Source organism: Camellia sinensis, chromosome 12, assembly GCF_055761805.1.
Source record: "Camellia sinensis isolate YWXY chromosome 12, ASM5576180v1, whole genome shotgun sequence".
In the NCBI taxonomy this organism is placed as follows: Eukaryota; Viridiplantae; Streptophyta; class Magnoliopsida; order Ericales; family Theaceae; genus Camellia; species Camellia sinensis.
This window is the reverse complement of record NC_138972.1, coordinates 142,659,290-142,679,005: the sequence shown is the minus strand read 5'-3', so window position 1 is coordinate 142,679,005 and position 19,716 is coordinate 142,659,290. Positions and strand designations below refer to the sequence as shown.

The window sequence follows — 19,716 nt, the reverse complement described above, 5'->3', positions numbered from 1 at the left end:
GCACAACTGAAAGTGGGAGCGGGGGGCCAGAAGTTCTCTTGTTCTGCATGCAATGGAATACTGAGCTAGCTATGTGCCTCGGATCGAAAATGAAGCCGGGTACTCTATCCCCTCTTTCGGGCAAATCTGATCGTGTCCGAATTGACGCCTGAATCGGAATGGAAAGCAGAAGGCACAGTGTGTCAAGCCAACCAACTGAATGCCAGGCTACCGGGACATGTTGTAGCTCATCTCAGGCAGATCAAACCAGGGGCAATGCCAAGCAATGTCAACAACAGATCTGTTGCACATCCAGTGGCACCATCATCCCTCGTTTGGGAAGTCAACTAGCCGTGGGTGAAAGAAACAGCCGCGCACTGAATATGCTAGGCAAGAGTCCACTACTTTCAACCTATCCATGAGCCATACCTGGGGAGGGATGAAAAATAAAAGAGATTAAAGAATAGAGAGGTGTACGTGGAGAGAAAAGTAAGAAAGGGTTTTAAGAGAAAATCAGAGCCTGAGGGCCGAGTGATGTGAGAAACACATGTGAGAAGGGTGGAAAACATTACCTGCAGTAGTAGTGGACGCCCCGTAAACTTAGATGTCTCCCGGCGATGAAAAGCATCCAAACCCATCAAAGTCTCGGCTAGTGTCAACCCAATGCAGCTTTTGCCCTCTTTCAAGCCTTAGACAACTTCTATCAAACGAATGCTAGACCCTCCAAAGCCAGGGGCAAGCAGAAAATGGGCCACCGCCGGGTTGTGAGTTTCAAATTACCTCTCCTGTCCTCACTATGTCGAAGTACTGACGAAGGTAAGGGAGGGTCTCCCGGGCTCTCGGCTGACGCCAACCATCATATCTATGCGAGTACGGTACCTCGAGCGGCGTCTTGACCTCCGATTCAGGAGCAAGCGTTGGGAAATAGGCGTATACCCACAGCTATGGAAAGCAAAAGGGCGTTGGGAAATAAGCGTTGGGAAATATGTTTATGCAATCAAGTTAGGCAAAAATAGATGTTAAAATTTTCAAACTTCAAACTCTCCATAACACCAACTTGTAGGAGGTATGACAAAGGAACTTTCAAATGCCCATAAACATATTCGTAATTAAAAAAAATCTATTATAGATGCAGTATTTATACTTCTTAGAGCAAATAATAACAACCTGATGGTTAAAAAATTATGTTTGGGAAATAGAATACAATATATAAACCAGAAATAACTTGTGAAGGAATTCTTTCACCAGCTAAATTTTAGATTTCAAATCACGTTTACATCTCTGTCTTGTGCCATTGAGCTAGACAAAATCTGACTCTGATACCACTTGACACAACGAAATATGCATGAAACTAGATATCGTTCTAGTAGACAAATACTCTTGAATCCACAAGAATGAAACCCTTGAATCCACAAGCAAAATAGAGTAACTTGAAAATTATGCTGATAGAGAATACCTTTGCCTTTAGGGTTACATAACTATTTATACTAGATAAAGTCTTGGTCACCAAGCATACCTGGATACCAAGTAATATAAAAAGAACTAATTAACTAGGGTAGTACTAGTCTTGGTCAACAAGAATACTTGGAGACCAAGTATAGGAAAATATAAGAAAATAATAAATTAAGAAGTGGGGTTGGTCTGAGGATGAGATTCTTGTGGCTTCTGAGAAGAATCCGTGGTGTATGGTGTCATCTGAGCATAAGATCATGAGAGTGATGGAATTTTTTGTCAATAAAATGGGTTGGGATTCTTCATTTCTTGCAAGAAGTCCGATACTTATTGGTTTTAGCTTAGAAAAGAGGATTGTTCCAAGGTGTGCAATGTATCAAGTATTGTTGTTGAAAGGTTTGATTAAGAATAACAGTTTTAACTTGACAACTATGTTGAAGAAACCTGAAAAGTGGTTCCTAACGAAGGTTGTCAACTGTCATGAGTAAGAAGCTCCTGAGCTATTGAAATTGTACAAGGACAAGTTGGCTCTTGCAAAGAAAATAGCATATGAGGATGTTTTTTTTTATACCAACTCAACAAACAATTGCCCTGTTGTCTTGCTTCTCCTGGTTTAACTCTGGTTATTGATTTATCTCATTTTGTCATCTGTAAGTAAGTTTGAGGTCAATGTTTTCACTCTGACAAATGGGATTTGAAGGTTCACATTGCTGCATTGAATCTTTATCATTCTATAATGGCTGAGGCTTGAAGCAGTGTACCTATATCTGAAGATTAGCCAACTCCTTAATGCTGCATTCATCATTTGAGTAACCGTTGCACATTAACAGTTAAAATGTAGATTGTTGTGTCCAGTAAATTGTTGATGTTATGCCTATGAGATGTTAACAAAGTGTCGGTAAGATAAGCCATTGTCTAACTTTTTTGCAGGGCTAATTGTGCAAGCCTCATTTGAAGGTAAGTAATCTTTCAAAGTTTAAATGCCATGATTTCAAGTGGCAACTGACAAAGATTGTCACATTTTCTTCAAAGATGCATTTTGCCTTTTCTTAAGTTCACTCTTTTATTGCAGGGTTCCCGAATTTTGTATACTATTTACTGCATACAATAAGTGTAGAGGCTAGACAGGAACTAATATTTAGCTTCAATTTGAAATAACAATGATAGTTGAAATGGTTCGCAACATATGGAAGTGCAGAGAAGCCTCTGGAATTCCTTGAAGGCTTATGGACTAGATGAGTGATCGGTATTAGAAGCTTCTTGAATGTGTTTAATTAATTCATCCATAGCTAACACCAATAGATAAGGATGCAAAGTTGACCCTTGATGCAATATCCTGTAGTGATTGGAAATTAGCAACTAGCCCGGAAGTTCTGAATAAGCTGAAATTAGCAACTTCAATTATGCAAACCATTGAAACCTTTTCTCTACCCTGCATTTGGTTTGTGCAATTCTGTTAACCAATGATGATCATGGTCGTTCTGGTTACTTAGTTTCCACATTTCTCATGTACATTAGAAGCATAACTGTGGTGTAAAGCTGTCATATAGGCACTGAAATGTTCCACATAGTGAGCTGCGGGCTTATAATTTGAGGTTATCAGATCTAGGTTATTATTGTATTCTATTGGAAGCTATTATTTGTTTTCTATTGGAATGGGCATGTGGCATGGCTGGTGCTGGACATTTTTACCTTGTGACATTACCTTAAGCTGTATAAATAAGCTCACATTCTGTTGTCTTTTTTATTGTCTGTTTTTAGTCGGTTGAGATAGGGGATCTAAAACCTGATCCAGCTTTGTGGCATGAGGATAATGGAAGGAAGCCATGGGAAAATCGAAGGTATACTAGATTGTCTTTTCATTCAAGTGCCAATTTTTAATTGATTGATTCTACTCTTGATGGATACTTGACACTGTTGTCTTAATATTCTAAAAGAATTGTTGTTTTGGGCTTTCTCCTTTCAGGCGAGATCCCCCTGGAAGCATTTCTGGCTGGCATCTAGGTGATGCTGCACATCGACTTGTAGCTAATAGCTTACAATTAAGGGCAAATCGAAATGGTTACAGCAATGAGGAAAAGAAAATGTGTGTAAAATCTGCAGAAGTAGCCAACCAGAAGCATCTGGAAGGAGTGAAGAAAATAGCTAAGCTGGAAGCAAGTGCCAAAGATTGTGTGGTCTTGTGCGGAAGAAGTTGCCAGGTCCTACAGCACTGGCTCAAATGAAGTTAGAAGTAGAGAACTTGGGCCGGTGTTAAAAATGATATATTATTGATTGATATATTGATATATATTACAATGATTCATGATTCCTATATATAGAAGAGGGTGAGTGTGTAGTAGGTAAGGAGTAGGTGAAGTGGAGGTGGTAGTGGTGTAGTGGGTTAGGTTTAGTGGAGTAGGTTTAAGTGGGTGAAGTAGGTGGAGAGTAGGTGGATTTTAACAGCCCCCCGCAAACTCAAGGGGGATAGGAACTAACCAACTTGAGTTTGGAGAGAGTAACAAAACAAGAAAATACATAAAAATAAAAGAGGATAAGAGACACTGTATGGTCGTGTCAGACCATTGGTGAAGACACTGGATGGTGGTGTCATAACGTTGTAGAGGACACTGGATAGCGGTGTCAGACCGATGTAGAAGACAGTTTATGGGGTCATGTCGGACCGTTGTAGCAGACAATGTTGTGACAGTTGTGGTGACAGTTTACGGAGTCTTGCTGGACCATTGTAGAAACTTACCAGAATCAATGTCGGGACAGTTTACAGAGTCTTGTCGGACCCATGAAGGAGCTAACCGGAATCAATGTCGGGACAGTTTACAGAGTCTTGTCGGACCCTTGTAGAAACTAACCGGAATCCATGTCGGGACAGTTTACAGAATCTTGTCGGACCCATGAAGGAGCTAACCGGAATCAATGTCGGGACAGTTTACAGAGTCTTGTCAGACCCATAAAGGAGCTAACCGGAATCAATGTCGGGACAGTTTACAGAGTCTTGTCGGACCCTTGTAAAAGTTACACCCTCAAAAGGTGTGCCCAATTTTGTCAAAAAGGCGTGCCATCAAAAGGCGTGCCCAATTCATCAAAAGACGAGCCATCAAAAGGCGCGCCAGACACGCGGTGATACACGTGATCGACAGTGCGCGTGTCGGCCTCTTCGTCATGTTCTATATAAATCAATGCGGAGGCTGAGGCAGAAAACCTGCTAAAATCTTCTGAAAAACTCTTCCTTGCCTGAGAGAGAAACTCTGTAATACTCTGTAACCAACCCGTCTCTGAAACACTCAGCAACATGGCCTCTTCTTCCCGTCCAGCTACCCAAAACATGGCCTCCTCTTCCCGTGGTCTGCTCACGCTCTTTCCAGAACTGAACGAGCCCACAAGAGAAATAACTGGTGCGGTGGCCAGTGAACCTCAACCAAACACCTCTGGTTTTGCTCCGTTGAACTTTCCGATGCGGTCGGTGGAGCAAAAAATGGCGGTGCAAACTGATATTGAGGCCAATCAGTATACTCTGAAGTCATGTGTGGAAACCATGACTGCGGTCACAAACTTGTCGCACCGGCTGCAGAGCAGGACAAATGAGGTGCAACAGTTAAACTCCCAGCTGGCTCTGCTCCAACGCATGTATAAGGATGCGCGAGCAGAGATAAGTGTGCTAAAGACAGAAAACAAGGAGCTGAAGCGGAAGGCCACCGTGATGTTCCGATTCGGAGGTCCGCCATATGCTGTAGTGGAGGAGCAGGGTGGAGTGATCGTGCCCAGTGGAGTGGGAAACACGGGGGCAACACCGTCAAGGGCCGCCCAGGACGGAGGCAAGAAGAAGAGACCGGCGGCAGAGTAGAGAAGGGAAAATCCCACTGTGGCTGTGGTGGTTTTGTTTGTGTGTGTGTGTTTTTTTTTTTTTTTTTTTTGATGTAAAATGGTGAACGGGGGGAGCCCCGACATAAATAAAAGGAGTGTGGTGTGCAAGTTCGTCTTCTGCCTGGTTGTTTTTTATTTATTTTTTTGTTTTGTTTTGTTTTTTTTTTTTGTTTTTTTTTTTGTGGTTGTGCAAAAATAAAAAAAAGAAACAAAAAAATAAAAATAATAATAATAATAATACTAATAAGAATGGTCTGTGCAATAGATGAAAAGAAACATAGATATATAGATATAGAGATAGATTAAAATAAGAGAAAGTGGAGTGGGGTTGATTAAATAAAAAAAAAAAAAAGGGGCTCTTTATGCAGGTGTATGTCGGCTGAGAATGCATTACGGAATTCAAAGAGAATAAAAAAAAATAAAGGGTTTGAAAGTGAAAAATAAAGAAAAGAAAAGAAATGGGGAACATGTGGGTTGATTATTAGAGAGAGAGAATGAGTGGTGAACAACATGATACGGGTGTGATTAAATAAATAAAAGAAGAATGGGTTTGCCTTGAGTAGAGAGAGAGAGGAGAGATTGGTCACCATTGCATGTCCTTTCCATTCTTTTGCCCCATCTCTCTCTGCCTCTCTTTCCTTCGACCCAAAGAACAAAATAAATTTCCAAACCTAGATCTCAAAATGGCTTTGTCGGCTTCGTCGGCGGCGGACTTGGTGAGGGAAGCCGCGGCGGAGTTGTCGATGGCGGATCGGGATTTGGCTTTGTCTAAAAACGGAGCTCCTTTGACGAAGTGGCGCTTGGCTTCGTTGACGGAGTGATTGCGGCGAGCGAGAAGCTTGGAGAAAGCTTGTTGGGGGAGATTGTGCATCCAGAGGTACATGAAGACAGTGATGAGAACAACTCACAGATTCCCCTTGATGGGTTTATGATCCAGTTCAACAAGAACACATTTGGTCTTGCTGCTGCTGGACCACTACAGGTCCCACAATTGCTACCTGGAACATCAGCGAGGACTCTTCTGCCGATGGTTTTATTCCAGAATGTTGCTTCTGGTCCTCCAAACACACTACTGCAGGTTGCTGTGAAAAATAATCAACCTGTGTGGTATTTCAGTGATAAAGTATCAGTACTGGTATTCTTCACCGAGGATGGAAATTGATGACGAGGAAGATGAGAAAACAAAGAAAGAAGAGTTTCTGGTATGTGTTTGTGATATGTGTTGAAAAACTCCCGCGGGCAGCGAAGGCAAGGTTGCCGGCCGGCTGCCGGCCGGAAAGAAAGGAGTATAGACCTAAATCTTATAGCTCTGATACCATGTTAAAAATGATATATTATTGATTGATATATTGATATATATTACAATGATTCATGATTCCTATATATAGAAGAGGGTGAGTGTGTAGTAGGTAAGGAGTAGGTGAAGTGGAGGTGGTAGTGGTGTAGTGGGTTAGGTTTAGTGGAGTAGGTTTAAGTGGGTGAAGTAGGTGGAGAGTAGGTGGATTTTAACAGCCGGGATTACAGAGAAACTCGAGTAATGAGGTCTCCTCTAAAGCCTCGTAGTCCACACCCACCCCAATTGCCTGACTTTTCCCTTGATAGTGTACCAAAATTCTATAAAGAGAATGATTTTCTCGCAGAACGTTTTTTGGCAATGGAAAAAGAAACAAAGATGTTGAAAAAAGCTTTGGCATTGTGTACTAGTGAATTGCAAGCTTCCAGGAATATTTGTGCTAAGACAGTCAGCAAGCTTCAAATTTTAGAATCACAACTGCATGCTAATAATCAACAAAAAAGTCCATCAAAATCTAGTCTTCAGATCCCCACTAAACCTCATTCAAAGTGTTATCAGTCCACCGAGCTTCACCTCCATGTCTGAAGATGGAAATGACAATGAAAAAAGTTGTGCTGGTTCTTGGGCTACAACATCAATCTCTGGAGCTTATGGATGTCTTCCTGGAGATAGAGAAATTGGCATCAAATGATTCAAATGGAGCCATCTCTGGTTCAGATATTTCAAATAATATGATATCTGAAATGGCAAACCAAGATACTACAATCAACCCACATTTCCATCCAAATAACAGCATGAGTTGGATTTGTTAGAAAACCATGAGTCTAATGCGGAATTGCCAGTACCAGATCCACAATCTAATATTGATCCACTGCCCTTGATGAAATTCCAAATGCGAATCTCTATGTTGTTTGAGTCCACCGATGCTGACATGAAAAAGATTTTGGACGACATCAGATGTGTTGTGCAGGAAACACAGGATAGCCTGCATCACCACACCATGGGTTGTGTTTTCATGGAAAGTCACTGCTCTGATGCCACTTGTGATAGGCAGGCTTGTTTAGAGAGGACTGAAGTAACTGAAGAGAAGGAAATGTCTTTGTCCAAAGATAGTTCTATTAATGAAGAATTGGTAGCTGTTGTATCTTGGATTCATGACTTTGTATTGGTTCTGGGGAATGAAGCTACGGCTGTCCAGGGAACATCTCCTGATGGGGATGTACTGAGCCAAAAAATTCAGAAGTTCTCTGCCACCTTCGATAAGGTTATTAACAGCAAAATAAGTTTGCTTGATTTTGTTCTTGACCTTTCTTGTGTTTTGATTAAAGCCAGTGAACTTCACTTTAATGTCCTGGGCTATAAGAATAATGAAGCAGAAACCAATTGTTCTTATTGCATAGACAAGGTTGTTTTACCTGAAAATAAGGTGGTTCGGGACATATTAGGAGACAGATATTCAAATGGTTGTGCTCACTTTTCTGATTCTGCTTCTGATCATGGAGGAAGCTTCATTTCAACCTTTGAATCAAATGCTACAACGTGGAAATGCTTGCTTAAGGAGTTTGAACAGTTGAAATTAGAAAAAGATAACATGGCTTTGGATCTGGAAAGCACCAAGGCTCAGCTACAGGGAACAGAGCAGCTTCTGGCAAAAGTTAAATCACAATTGGCATCTGCTCAAAAGTTGAACAGCTTGGCAGCTGAAATGTATGGCCGAGTCATACAAGTCTCTTGAAACACGTACAGAGGAGTTGCAAACTGAAGTGAATCTTTTGCCTACCAAAACAAAAAATTTAGATAACAAGCTCAAAGAGGAAAAGTGGAACCATCAGGATGCTTTGGCCAAATTCAAGGATTTTTAGTTCCTAGCTTTTTTATCGCATACTGGTCATCCTGCCCAAACTGATACGTATTTCAGGTACAATGTCCAAAAGGATAGCTGCAGAATCAATTTAAGGCTTGATCAATATCAGGCCAGCATCAGGTTTTATTATATCAAACCTGCTCCATTCTATATGTTTTATGTGGTTAACTAAAAGTAAAAATGTAGATAATTGAACCTCTACATGTGACCCATTGATCCTTGTCTCTTGTTTCTCCCTCTGAGAAGTTCAATGATTTTCAGAAAGTACATCTTGCCTCTATTCGTCTATATATTTGTTTGTTTATATGTACTCATGCCTCAAGTAGATTTTGATTTATCTCTGATTCTTTTTATTTTTTTATTTTTTTAAAAAGAATTAGAGTTGCACAGTGGCTGACGTTGATGCAACGACTAACCAGGTGAGGGTTTATACTTATATCCACCTTGTGTTTACAATTTTGGACTTGTTCAAATGCTCGCAAGCTTTCACTTCTAACTTCACCTAGCCTGTGTTGAAAGTAGGAATCTGATATTTTAACAGAGAGTCATACTTTGCTTTAGGATTTTGTTTATTTATTTAGAGTAATGCTAGGGATCATGAAAATGATCATGAAAGATTCTCCACCTTTAGATTACACCTACAATAAAAACACCACACTCTAATCAAAGGATGAGAAATTTCTATGATGCATTTTATGATAATTTTTTTCATGATCCCTAATATTATTCATTTATTTATGATTAGATCTGCCTCTGCATGCTATTGGAGTTTAAAATTTTACAATGAAAAGTTTTGCTTAGTCTCTAAATGTTTTTATATTATTTTTTCAAAGAAATGTAGTTGCGTTCCGTACTCTTTCATTTCGTTTCACTCAACCTTGCCACTCTTGTTTGTAAATAGTAGTGTGTATGTGGCCATGAGAGTTCTACACAATCCTTGAAATATAAAACTTTGTGGAATGATAATTTAATGAGTTAATTACCTAAAAGTCCTATTTATAAATATTATGGTAGCTCAGGTCCTATCTAAGATATTTTGAATTAATAAGTTATATTTAGTAAAAATGATAATATTATCAGTTTTTTTTCAAATTTTAAAACTAAGAATATTATCAATTTTGCATAATAATGTTTCAGATAATTGTTTCAATAACTAATGGGAAAAAAAAAATAAAGCATGAGACTAAACGTTTTTGTCTTTCTACTTATTGATTTGATTCAACTATCTAATGAAATCGAGAACATTATCAATATATATATATATATATATATATATTTTCAGTTTTAAAACTGAGACTTGTCTATAAATGCCCCATTATTAATCCTCATATACGAAGTCAAGACCAACATTTTCTAAAATTCGTGACTTCATAACTTGCATCCCAACTTTTATAATTGGTTGTCTGGCTTTTGCCTCAAAGACTTGTTACACGTAAAGATGCATTACGTTCTTGTTATTATATGGTCTTAAAGCTTGATTTGTTTTGATTATTTGTAAAGTAACACATTGCATTTTATATATGTAATCTAAGAGGACATCTAGACATGAAAATTAAAGCAACAACATGTATTTTTTAAGCATGACATAGATTGGTAGTGTAATACAAGACACATCACTGGTCATAAATATATAAATATTCACAAAAGTGCATTTTCTCATTGTAAAAACTAGTGTACAATCCGTGCTATGCATGAGATTAAATAATGATGGATAAATTTATTTATTAATTAATTAAAAATAATTGTAAAAATAGATAAGTAAATTTTAACTATTTTAACTAAGTGGTTGTTTGAAATTAACATTTTAAATGGTTTTTTTTATTTATTATTATTTTAAGAGCTAAGAAAAGTTATTGTGTTTGGGAATGAATTTTTTAAGTGTATGAGAAAACGTGAAGACAATTTTTGATCCCAATAAGGTATTTTAGTACTTCCATCTAGAAGAGAAATACCTCAACACCTTTTTGCTCTTGGTAGGAGATTGCACTAGATTAGGGAAACTTTCAAAGTTGGTTTGGGCACCCTAATTAGTATTATCTTAATAGGTTGTGTTAACAAAGCTATAATTATAGAACTTGTGGGGACATATTTTTGGAGTACCAACACGTGGCTGAGGCGTCACCGAAGTACCAGCCGAGGTGCCACGTGTCCTGATCATGATGCCAAGGTAATCTCGGCTAGGCTGAGGTTATCTGCGAAAATATCGGAATCCGGGATAAACAGATAAGGGACAAGAGTCCTAGAATGAGAGAAGACTTCAGTTTGGATAAAGATAAGACTCTAAGAGAGTTTATCCCAATCCTACTGTGAGTCCAAGATTAGCAGTAATCCTAAGTCCATTGAAGTTAGGCTTCTATTGGGACGAGAATTGTGTTGGCTATAAAAGAGAGACACCCCCATAGGTCTAAGGTACGCTTTTTATGCTCTGAATAGTGAGTTGAGCACTTTTTCTATCTTTGAGAGATAACTGACTTGATCATCGGAGTGTCCCTGGGTGGACGAACCACCGCCGGAATCTCTTCTTTCTGTTGCAGGTCATTCAGGCGCCATCTATTCCGCCAGTGCTCTCCAGTTGAATACTAAGCTGGCCGTGTGGTCAGAAATTTACCCACACAATTTGGCGCCGTCTGTGGAAAAGAAAGGAGAATAGATGGCCAACAACGAACGGAAAGAGAAGATTGGGGATGACACTCCTACTGGGAGTGGGAAACCTGTTGACCATGACGTCGAAGAAGACAACTGCAATGAAGAGACTCGTGATAAGACTCACGGAGGAAAGGACGTCGGCCAGGAAGGCGACGTACCAAAGAAAATGGACCGAAATGGGTATTACAACTAGGACGACCTTCAGCTATGGAAGGATAGATGCCTACGGAGGGACGTCCTTCCCGGCCAACCTCAGGTGAACGTTGACCGGGATGTCAAACTCATGCCTGAAGTAGTCTAACTTAGTTAGGGTGTCTACCCTATGCCTCCACATACCCATGATGTCGGCTTAAGGGGAGGGTGTATGATTTGGAAAAGAAGTGTTCTATGAAGGTTTAGATGACCTCAGCAAAACCTAAACGAATGTTGGGGTAAAGATTTTTTGGGATCTAAAGTGAAGTTTGTTTCAGTTTTTCCTAAAGTTTGTGCGTTCTACGACAAATCTCAAACCTAAGTCTATGTAAGCAAAGGATTGAAGGCAAGAATCCGGAGAAAACACAGAAAAACGAAACAAAAACAAAGATTCAGAAATCAAGAATGGTGATGCTCTATCAAGAACACTGTGACAGAGTGTGTGCAAGGGTGCAAGGCCAAGAACAGTGGAAAAATAAGCAAAGTATGTGGATATATGTGTATACCCAGAAACGGGTGAAACAGAGTATGTTTTGAGTATACAAAAGGTGAAATTTGAAGCACAGACAGGAATGGGAGCATATGAACATGTTCAAATGTGACTAATAAGCATAGGCAATAAAATGTGAAACAAGAAATTGAAACGAAGGAAGGAACAATGACTTACCGAAGAAAATGAGGCCGGTGTAAAATACGCCGGTGTCGGACTGTGAAAGTGAGCAAAGAAGTGCAGCAAAAGCCTCGTCGGAATGGGAGATTGAAGGTGGTTGCAGAAAACTTCATAAGAGCAACAATGGCAGATTTGGGAGAGAAAGTTAGAGAGAGGAAAAGCTGGGAGCTTGGGAACGAGGATGCAAAAGTGAAAAGACGGAGAGAGAGAAGAGATTTTGATCAAAACCATGGAATGGCGGCAAAATTACAATCAATGTGCTTAGGGCGACGTGCTTGTCAGACGGCGCACGCACGAGTAATGCGACTTGATGGCGTGTATCAGGTACGGTCTAGCAGGGAAAAGACGCGTGGCAAAAACGGTTGGGTTATTGTACGTGACAGCTCATACGCATGAAGAAACTCTTAGAGTTCTTGATTTAATGAAGCAGGACCTCGGTATGAGGATGATCTCGGCTGAGAAAATTGAACGAACTTGGCTAATGGTTCTAAAGTATTGTTGAAAACAGATTATTCGTGGTCACATTGAGTCGACAAGTGATGACCTCGATAGTGAAGGTCGAAGCGAGTTTAGCCGGTGCACTAAGTGGAAGAAATGATATAGGTTCCATCACCTCAGTATGTCGAGGTAATAGAACCTAGAGGGCAGTTGTGGGGACAAGATTTATGAATGACAACGCGTGGCCGAGGTGCCGCGTGTTCTGGACATGATGCCAAGGTAATCTCGGCTAGGCCAATGTTATCTGCGAGAATACCAGAATCCGAGATAAGCGAATAAAGGAAAAGAGTCCTAAAATGAGAGAAGACTTCAGTTTGGGTAAAGATAAGACTCTTAGAGAGTTTATCCTAATCCTACTAGGAGTCCAAGATAAGCAGTAATCTTAAGTCCATTGAAGCTAGGCTTTTATTGGGATTGGGACAGTGTTGGCTATAAAAGAGAGGCACCCTCATGTGTCTAAGGTACACTTTTTATATTTTGAATAGTGAGTTAAACACTTTTGCTATCTTTGAGAGATAACTGAGTTGATCGTCGGAGTGCCCCCGGGTGGACAAACCACTGCCGGAATCTTTTCTTTCTGTTACAAGTCGTTCGGGCACAATCTATTCTGCTAGTGTTTACCAGCTGAGTACATGTTTGGTAGTGTGATTAGAAATTGACTCACACAGGAAGTATTCACTGTATTTGGTATTAATTTTATGAATTTAATTTTTTGAAAATTATTTTTTTTGTTTTTTGTTTTTTGTTTTTTTTTGTTTTTGTTTTTAGTGAATACGTTTAAAACTTTAAGTATTTTTTTAGATGCATCTTACTTAGTTCTATTTATAAAATAAAATATTGTAAAAAAATATTTTAAAGAATCAATAAATATACAAGAATATGAAAATATGAATTTTCATTTTTTTTATATTTTTTATATTTAGTGATTTTTTTTATAAATATTATATTTTTTTAAGTGCATTTAGATGTATATGAAAATTTTAAAAATTACATAAAATATTAAAAACATTCAATAAGAAATACGAAAAATAAAAAAAATTTAATTTTTTGAAAATTAAATCGTGAAAACCAAACAAAATAAGCTGATTATTATTATTGTTTTATTGTTTATTATCAAGCATTCTATTTAGACCATCTCCAACGTTGCATTAGATTCAATATCAAAATTGAATTTGATGAAAAAAATCACTTTTTTTACTTCAATGGTTTCACCAAACTGATATCAAACTGAGAACGGAGCAAATTTTTCATCAAACTGAGAATCTGCGTGAGCCTTTACCAATTCACTAACGTTGCAAGTGAGCCCACCGGTCAACCAACCGGTCAACCGGAAAAAGGTTCAAACAGTTCAAATAGGTAGGTTCAAACAAGTTCAAAAATATATATATATATATATATAGAGAGTATGTTTGGTTTGTATTTGGGAGATGAGTTTTAGAAAAAAAAATTTTAAAAATTGTTTGGTTTGAGTTTTTCTCAAAAAAATTTCAAAATCACTTTCTCTTTCTTACACATCAATCAATCACTTTTTCTCTCTTCTTTCTCCTTCTCAATCACTTTTTCTCTCACACATATCTACTCAAATTTTCCAAAAATATCAAATCATCCAAAACTCCCAAAAAAACAACTCTCCCAAAATATACAACCAAACAAACTAAAAAAATTTCTAAACTCTCTCCCCAAATTTTTTTTCAAAAACAACTCTCCCAAAAACAAACCAAACAAGCCCATATTTTGTTTGTTTTACCGGTCGACCGGCCTGTTGACCCGCTGGTCGACCCCTGCCTTTGATGACAACTATTGAAGCAGCTAATATCAAATTGAAAAAATAATCTTTTTTTTACTCAGACTTTATGAAAAAAAAAAAAAAAACTATTGGAGATGCTGTTAGCATATTCCTGATCGGAATTATCTAGAAATACTACGGAGTCAGAATCTGATATGCTCAAGCCTAATGACATTCAGGTGCGCTAAAAAATGCTGATAGTGATAGGTCACACAAACAATAATAATCAAACGCAGTCAAAACTTGCGCATTACGAAACTCTTTGACTTTTTCCTAGTCTCCACGCATAATGGACCGCACCTGATAAACTCTCCTACATCTATATAAGTGCTTCTGCAGTGATTCGGTTAGGTTACGAATTGTGCCCAACTTCAACTTCATTTTCTCTCTCTACATTATCTCTCTAGGGTTCGCCGTCTCTATATTGGAAATCATGGCTCGCCGAAGCTCAGGTGGTGAGTTTTCGATCTCTATTTCTTGTTTTTCGTTGCCTTCGATTCGTTAAACTTGCGGACCTATTTGGTTTCTGTTTCTATACTGGTTTCTAGGGTTTTAACAGAGGAAGATAAATATTAAAAAAAAAAAAATGAAATCTTTCAAATATAGAGTTTCAGAATATCTGACAGACCGTTTGGATTGAGTGATTTGATGAGAAATGATGAGAAAAACAAGTATTATTCATGTTTGGTTTAGAAATTAGGTAGGAAATGGTGAAAAGTGACGGGAAAAAAAATTGTGAGATTTATTGAGAAATGAAACTGATTTGAGATTATTTATATGGTTTTATTTCATTTACCCATAGCAGTCAAAACGGAGAATTATTTTTATTTTGTTGCATACTCTGGAATAAACCAAATCAAACCAAACCCTTGTGACTCTGTTCTAATTGATTGAGGTAGGCTACACGAGCTTTTTCTGAGTTATATGCTCAGATAAATTAAATAAGTTCAAATCCTTTTTGCGGGAATTGTAATAGTTTAAAATTATTCATGTTATCAGGGTTTAGTCATTTATAGTAGGGGGTGTTTGCGGATCGGTTTTGTGCGGTTTGCGGTTCGGTTTTGACCCGTTCGCATTTATGCGGTTTGGAAAAAAAGTCAACCCGCAATCGCCCGCAGTGCGGTTTGCGGTTTGTGCGGATAGGGTTTGCAGATGTGCGGGCGGTTTGCGGTTTACACTTTTTTCTTTAAAAATTAATTTTTGAGTTTTTTTTTTTCCATTGAATTTAGGCATCCGATTCATTTTTTATATTTTTGATCATTTGATAACAATTTTCTAATGAGTTTACAAATAAAAATTGAATATCAATGCATTAAATGAAAGTAGCCAAAACAAAGAGACCCTACATTAGTATTTTTGCCATGAAAAAAATGTATATCAATGCATTAAAGGTTGTACTCAATTGGAATTGCCAGTTAAGTAATCAATAATCAAACTAGAAGCTCCATCGACCACCAGAAGAAACATTTTATCAGAAAAAAGTGGATGAGTCACCAATGAAAATCATATAAGAAACCAAGTTTAGCACTTGATAATTTTACGGCATTAAGAAAGTTGAGAAATACTTAAAAATAAATATCCTAGTGTCATAGAGAACATAATGGTGCTCCTGTTAAAGTTACAAAGTTAGTATATAAAAAATAATAATAATAATAATTAAAGTGCGGGTGATTTTTGCGGGTTGCGGGTTTAACCCGCAACCCACCCGCAACCCACAAATTTGTCATATTTCAAACCGCATCCGCCCGCATTATGTTTACGAAACCGTCCATTTATATGCGGGTTGGGCGGTTTGAGAGGTTCGGATAAACCATTGCCCACCCCTAATTTATAGGCACTGATCTGACTTATTGACTTGCAACAGACCAGACCATAATAGTACTTAGAGGTGTTAAATTTGGTTGTTCGGTTTTGCTCGTTTGTATGTTGAATTCATTTTGTTAACTTTTGTTATATACATTGGAATTGGAATAGGTTTTGATGTGTATTGAAATTAAACTTTTTTGGGTATTGCATCAAATTTTACCTGAAGTTTGTTACTGGGGATTGATTTTGGCATTCAAAATTGGTCTTGGGTCTGTATTAAAGGGCATTTGCATGTGACTATTTTGTATGGAAGATTGAATGCCCATGGTCCATAGAGTTGGGTGAAGAGTATTTACATGATGCCTTAACAATTCTAGTAGTTTTTAGTCATATGTTTGTGTCAGGATGCGGGGTACTCAAACTCCAGGTAAACTACGGTGTGAAGTTCAGAAGCAGAAACTATACGACACATTCTACGAGATTGCATGAAGCTGAAATTAGGAGGGACAGTGTCTCTATAAAAGAGACCTAACACACACACACACACACACACACACACACACACACACTATCTCTCTCTTTAACTGTATATATACTTATAGGCCAGTTGAATTTTTCATTATAAGTGGACCACCCATGCGAGACATTAATTCATATGGTTGCACATTTCATTTTACTTGTAATGGGCTTCACATTGTTACATAATCAATTGTATATGCTGCAACTTCGTATTGCTAATCCTTTGACTGTGATGAATATCTATTGCAGGAAGATCAGCACCCCGTCCAGCTCCTCGCGCTGCACCAGTGCGTAACCCCCCTCAGTCAGGTGCCAATGCTATACATTATTAGATATCATTTAATCCTTGAGCATGAACTTTATTTTTGTTAACTTCTTACTGATTTTTTGTTTACTGTGTATTCAGAATTTGTGTTCAATTAAATTTATATTTTCATTTGATCTTACTGGGTCTTTCCATTGCTGTGCAGCAAGTCGTGCTCCTCCTCCAGCTCCCGTTCAAGGCAGCAGTGGTGGATCCATGCTTGGAAGCCTTGGTTCAACAATAGCTCAAGGTATGTGGATATCAATTTACATGTGCAATTGGTTGTTATGACGATACGCGTTTATTCAGTCACATAACAAAGTCTGGTCATAAGTTTTGAGTCTCTGTCTTGTTCTCTCTTGTTGCAGGCATGGCTTTTGGTACTGGCAGTGCTGTGGCACACAGGGCTGTTGATGCTGTGATGGGTCCTCGCACCATTCAACATGAAACTGTTGCCTCTGAAGCAGCTGCTGCTCCAGCATCTACCACGAACAGCATGGGCTCTGATGCTTGTAATGTGCATTCCAAGGCATTCCAAGATGTATGTGAAATACGTATTTGCAAAATTTTATGTCTGAAATAAATTTATAACAATGAAAATGAAAATGTAATGTAGTTGAAAAGTGTGATAAAATTACTCTTGTTGTTAGGGAAGTAAAAGGGTAGAGCTATATAGTTGTTCACACAGGACAGCCTAGTTTTTTTATATTCTAGGGCTGGGCGGCAAGGGAATAGTGGTCAGTTTAGGGATGAAAAACTGGGAATAGAACATGTTTGTTATAAGCACAAAATGGAGCAAATAAACTAATATATAAGAAGAAAGAGATTGTTATACCTCACTCCATGAGAGATGGTATCCAAGCTTGAATCAAATCTAGAGAAGAGAATCATGTGTACAATACCAAAAGGAGTGGGAAAAAAAGGAGGGGGGGGGGGGGGGGAAGTGTAAGAAATCATAACTTCCATTTTTATCACAAATGTTTGAATTTTATTTTATTTTATTTTTTTATTTTTTAAATTGTGTGGGTGTTACCTCTAATGTGCAACATTTCTTCTCAGATGTGTTGTGTTATGTTTGTCTGTTCACTAAGATTACCTGGGGAAGCAATATAAGATCTCATGGTTTTGTAGTAGAATGGCATGTTCAATTTATCTCTAGCTTTTTTTTGCTGTGTAACTAGTGTCTTTGATTTGCCAACTGAAAGGGAATTTTGCTGACTCTGTTTTCTTTCATCCTATTATGTTTAGGCCAAGTTTGGGTACTTCCAAAAAAGCCAAAAAGTCAAAAAGTTACTCAAAAAGTTAAAAAGTTAACACTATTCACCAAAAGTCAACAATTACGGCTGCACAACTCCCAATTCAAATTTTTCTCTACAAATCAATTTTTACAATTTTTTATTACACATTTTTCAATAAAAAGTCAAAAAATTAACCCAAACATCCATATTTTCAACCTCAATTTTTTAGTTCAAAAAGATAAAAAGTACACTTTTTTAGTCTTCCCAAACTTGGCCTAGTTCTAAGTAGCTTCGGGGTTCCCTGAATGACATTTTATTGTAAATGTGGAACTTTGTGTAATTACAACATTCTGTAAAATGAGAAAAAAAAACCCTTCTAAATGTTGTTCCTGTTTTCTGTTTTTGTGCAGTGCCTGAATGGCTATGGGAATGATATCAGCAAGTGTCAGTTCTATATGGATATGTTGACCGAATGCAGGAGGAACTCTGGTTCTATGATGGGTGCATAATTTCATTGCCTTTGTTTTCCTATGCATTAGAACTACATTTTTTTTATCCTTCTTATTTCTGGTGGAATGATAATTGATTATGATGAAAGAATCCCCTTCTGTTATCATTATTGACATCTTGCTGGACATGGTGTTTTGAGTACTTTATCTTGAATAAAGATATTGGAACGTTCGCGTTGTATGGACATATTTCATCTGTTTTGAATGGATGCTGCATCTGAGCTATTAATAAGGTAAGTTTGAGCCTTTGGCAATTACATAGTTGCTGTTTGCTTTATTCTGATTTTGAGGATTCACCAATATGGATTGGCCATTTTTTCATCCCTACTACTCATTTTAATGCTTCTCTGATGGGGTGGAGTATATGTATTTAAGGTGCATGCTTTACAGGTGATTACTTCTCAGGTTACCAAATTAGACGTTTAAAAGCTTTTATTGTGAGTTCGGTTGTACTTAAGCCTGCCATACTATTATGTGATTATTTCAAAATTTTACTCAAGTGATGCTTACGGCTTTGTATTAATAATCATACTAGTGTATACATATTGAGGGCTTGTAGTGAGGCTTGTTTTGAGGTGAGGTTTAAGACAAAATGTATCGATATTTTGATATATAGGTAATATTCTTTGCAAGCTTGGGCGGGCGGGGTGTATCTACGCCAAGCCTTGTGTTTCAAGTATATATGAGGAGTATGGATAGCTTGTTTTTAAGTTAATATTAATTTTGGTGAAATATATGGTTTAAATTAAGGGTTGGTTTGGGATGTTTTAAAAAAGTGCACTTTTTGACTTATTAGTTTATATGGGTTGGATTTGGGTTGGGTTTGATGTGATGTGTTAGAGAGGTGATGTGATTTAAATAAGATGATGTGACTTAAATAGGATAGTAACTTTTTAACTTTTTGTATTATTTAGGTTATGCCAAACTTGGCCTAAACATAAAAAAGTGTAGTAGAACTAGTATAGCACTTAGGCTTCATCAATGGATGTGGGCTTACTTGACCCGTAATTATTGTGTTTGTCTCATATATTAGTAAGTTATGTAAATTTTGACTGGTCAATGCATTGATCTAGGTTAGATTTATTTTAAAAAATTAAA

The 19,716-nt window shown here is 37.8% G+C and overlaps 1 protein-coding gene and 1 pseudogene across 2 annotated transcripts; both read left to right on the top strand.

Moving 5' to 3' along the window:
* The first annotated feature begins 5,975 nt into the window (after nt 1–5,975).
* LOC114288270 (filament-like plant protein 4) lies at nt 5,976–8,577 on the top strand (annotated as a pseudogene).
* Nucleotides 8,578–14,401: 5,824 nt separating this feature from the next.
* LOC114288255 (uncharacterized) lies at nt 14,402–18,855 on the top strand. Of its 2 annotated transcripts, none has more exons than XM_028231736.2 (5): nt 14,402–14,697; nt 16,817–16,876; nt 17,038–17,121; nt 17,240–17,412; nt 18,520–18,855. In XM_028231736.2, the coding sequence occupies exons 1-5, from the start codon at nt 14,676–14,678 to the stop codon at nt 18,616–18,618; spliced, it is 438 nt and encodes a 145-aa protein (XP_028087537.1). In that variant the 5' UTR covers nt 14,402–14,675; the 3' UTR covers nt 18,619–18,855. The 2 variants fall into 2 exon arrangements, with proteins under 2 accessions (XP_028087537.1, XP_028087538.1); XM_028231737.2 differs by having other exon boundaries at nt 14,416–14,694.
* The last annotated feature ends 861 nt before the right edge of the window (nt 18,856–19,716 follow it).

Bases quoted from the DNA above. Each gene is read 5' to 3' on its own strand.
- LOC114288255 (XM_028231736.2), top strand. From the start codon at position 14,676: ATGGCTCGCCGAAGCTCAGGTG. The intron at 16,877-17,037 runs GTGCCAATGCTA...ATTGCTGTGCAG, and splicing joins GCGTAACCCCCCTCAGTCAG to CAAGTCGTGCTCCTCCTCCA. The intron at 17,122-17,239 runs GTATGTGGATAT...CTCTTGTTGCAG, and splicing joins TGGTTCAACAATAGCTCAAG to GCATGGCTTTTGGTACTGGC.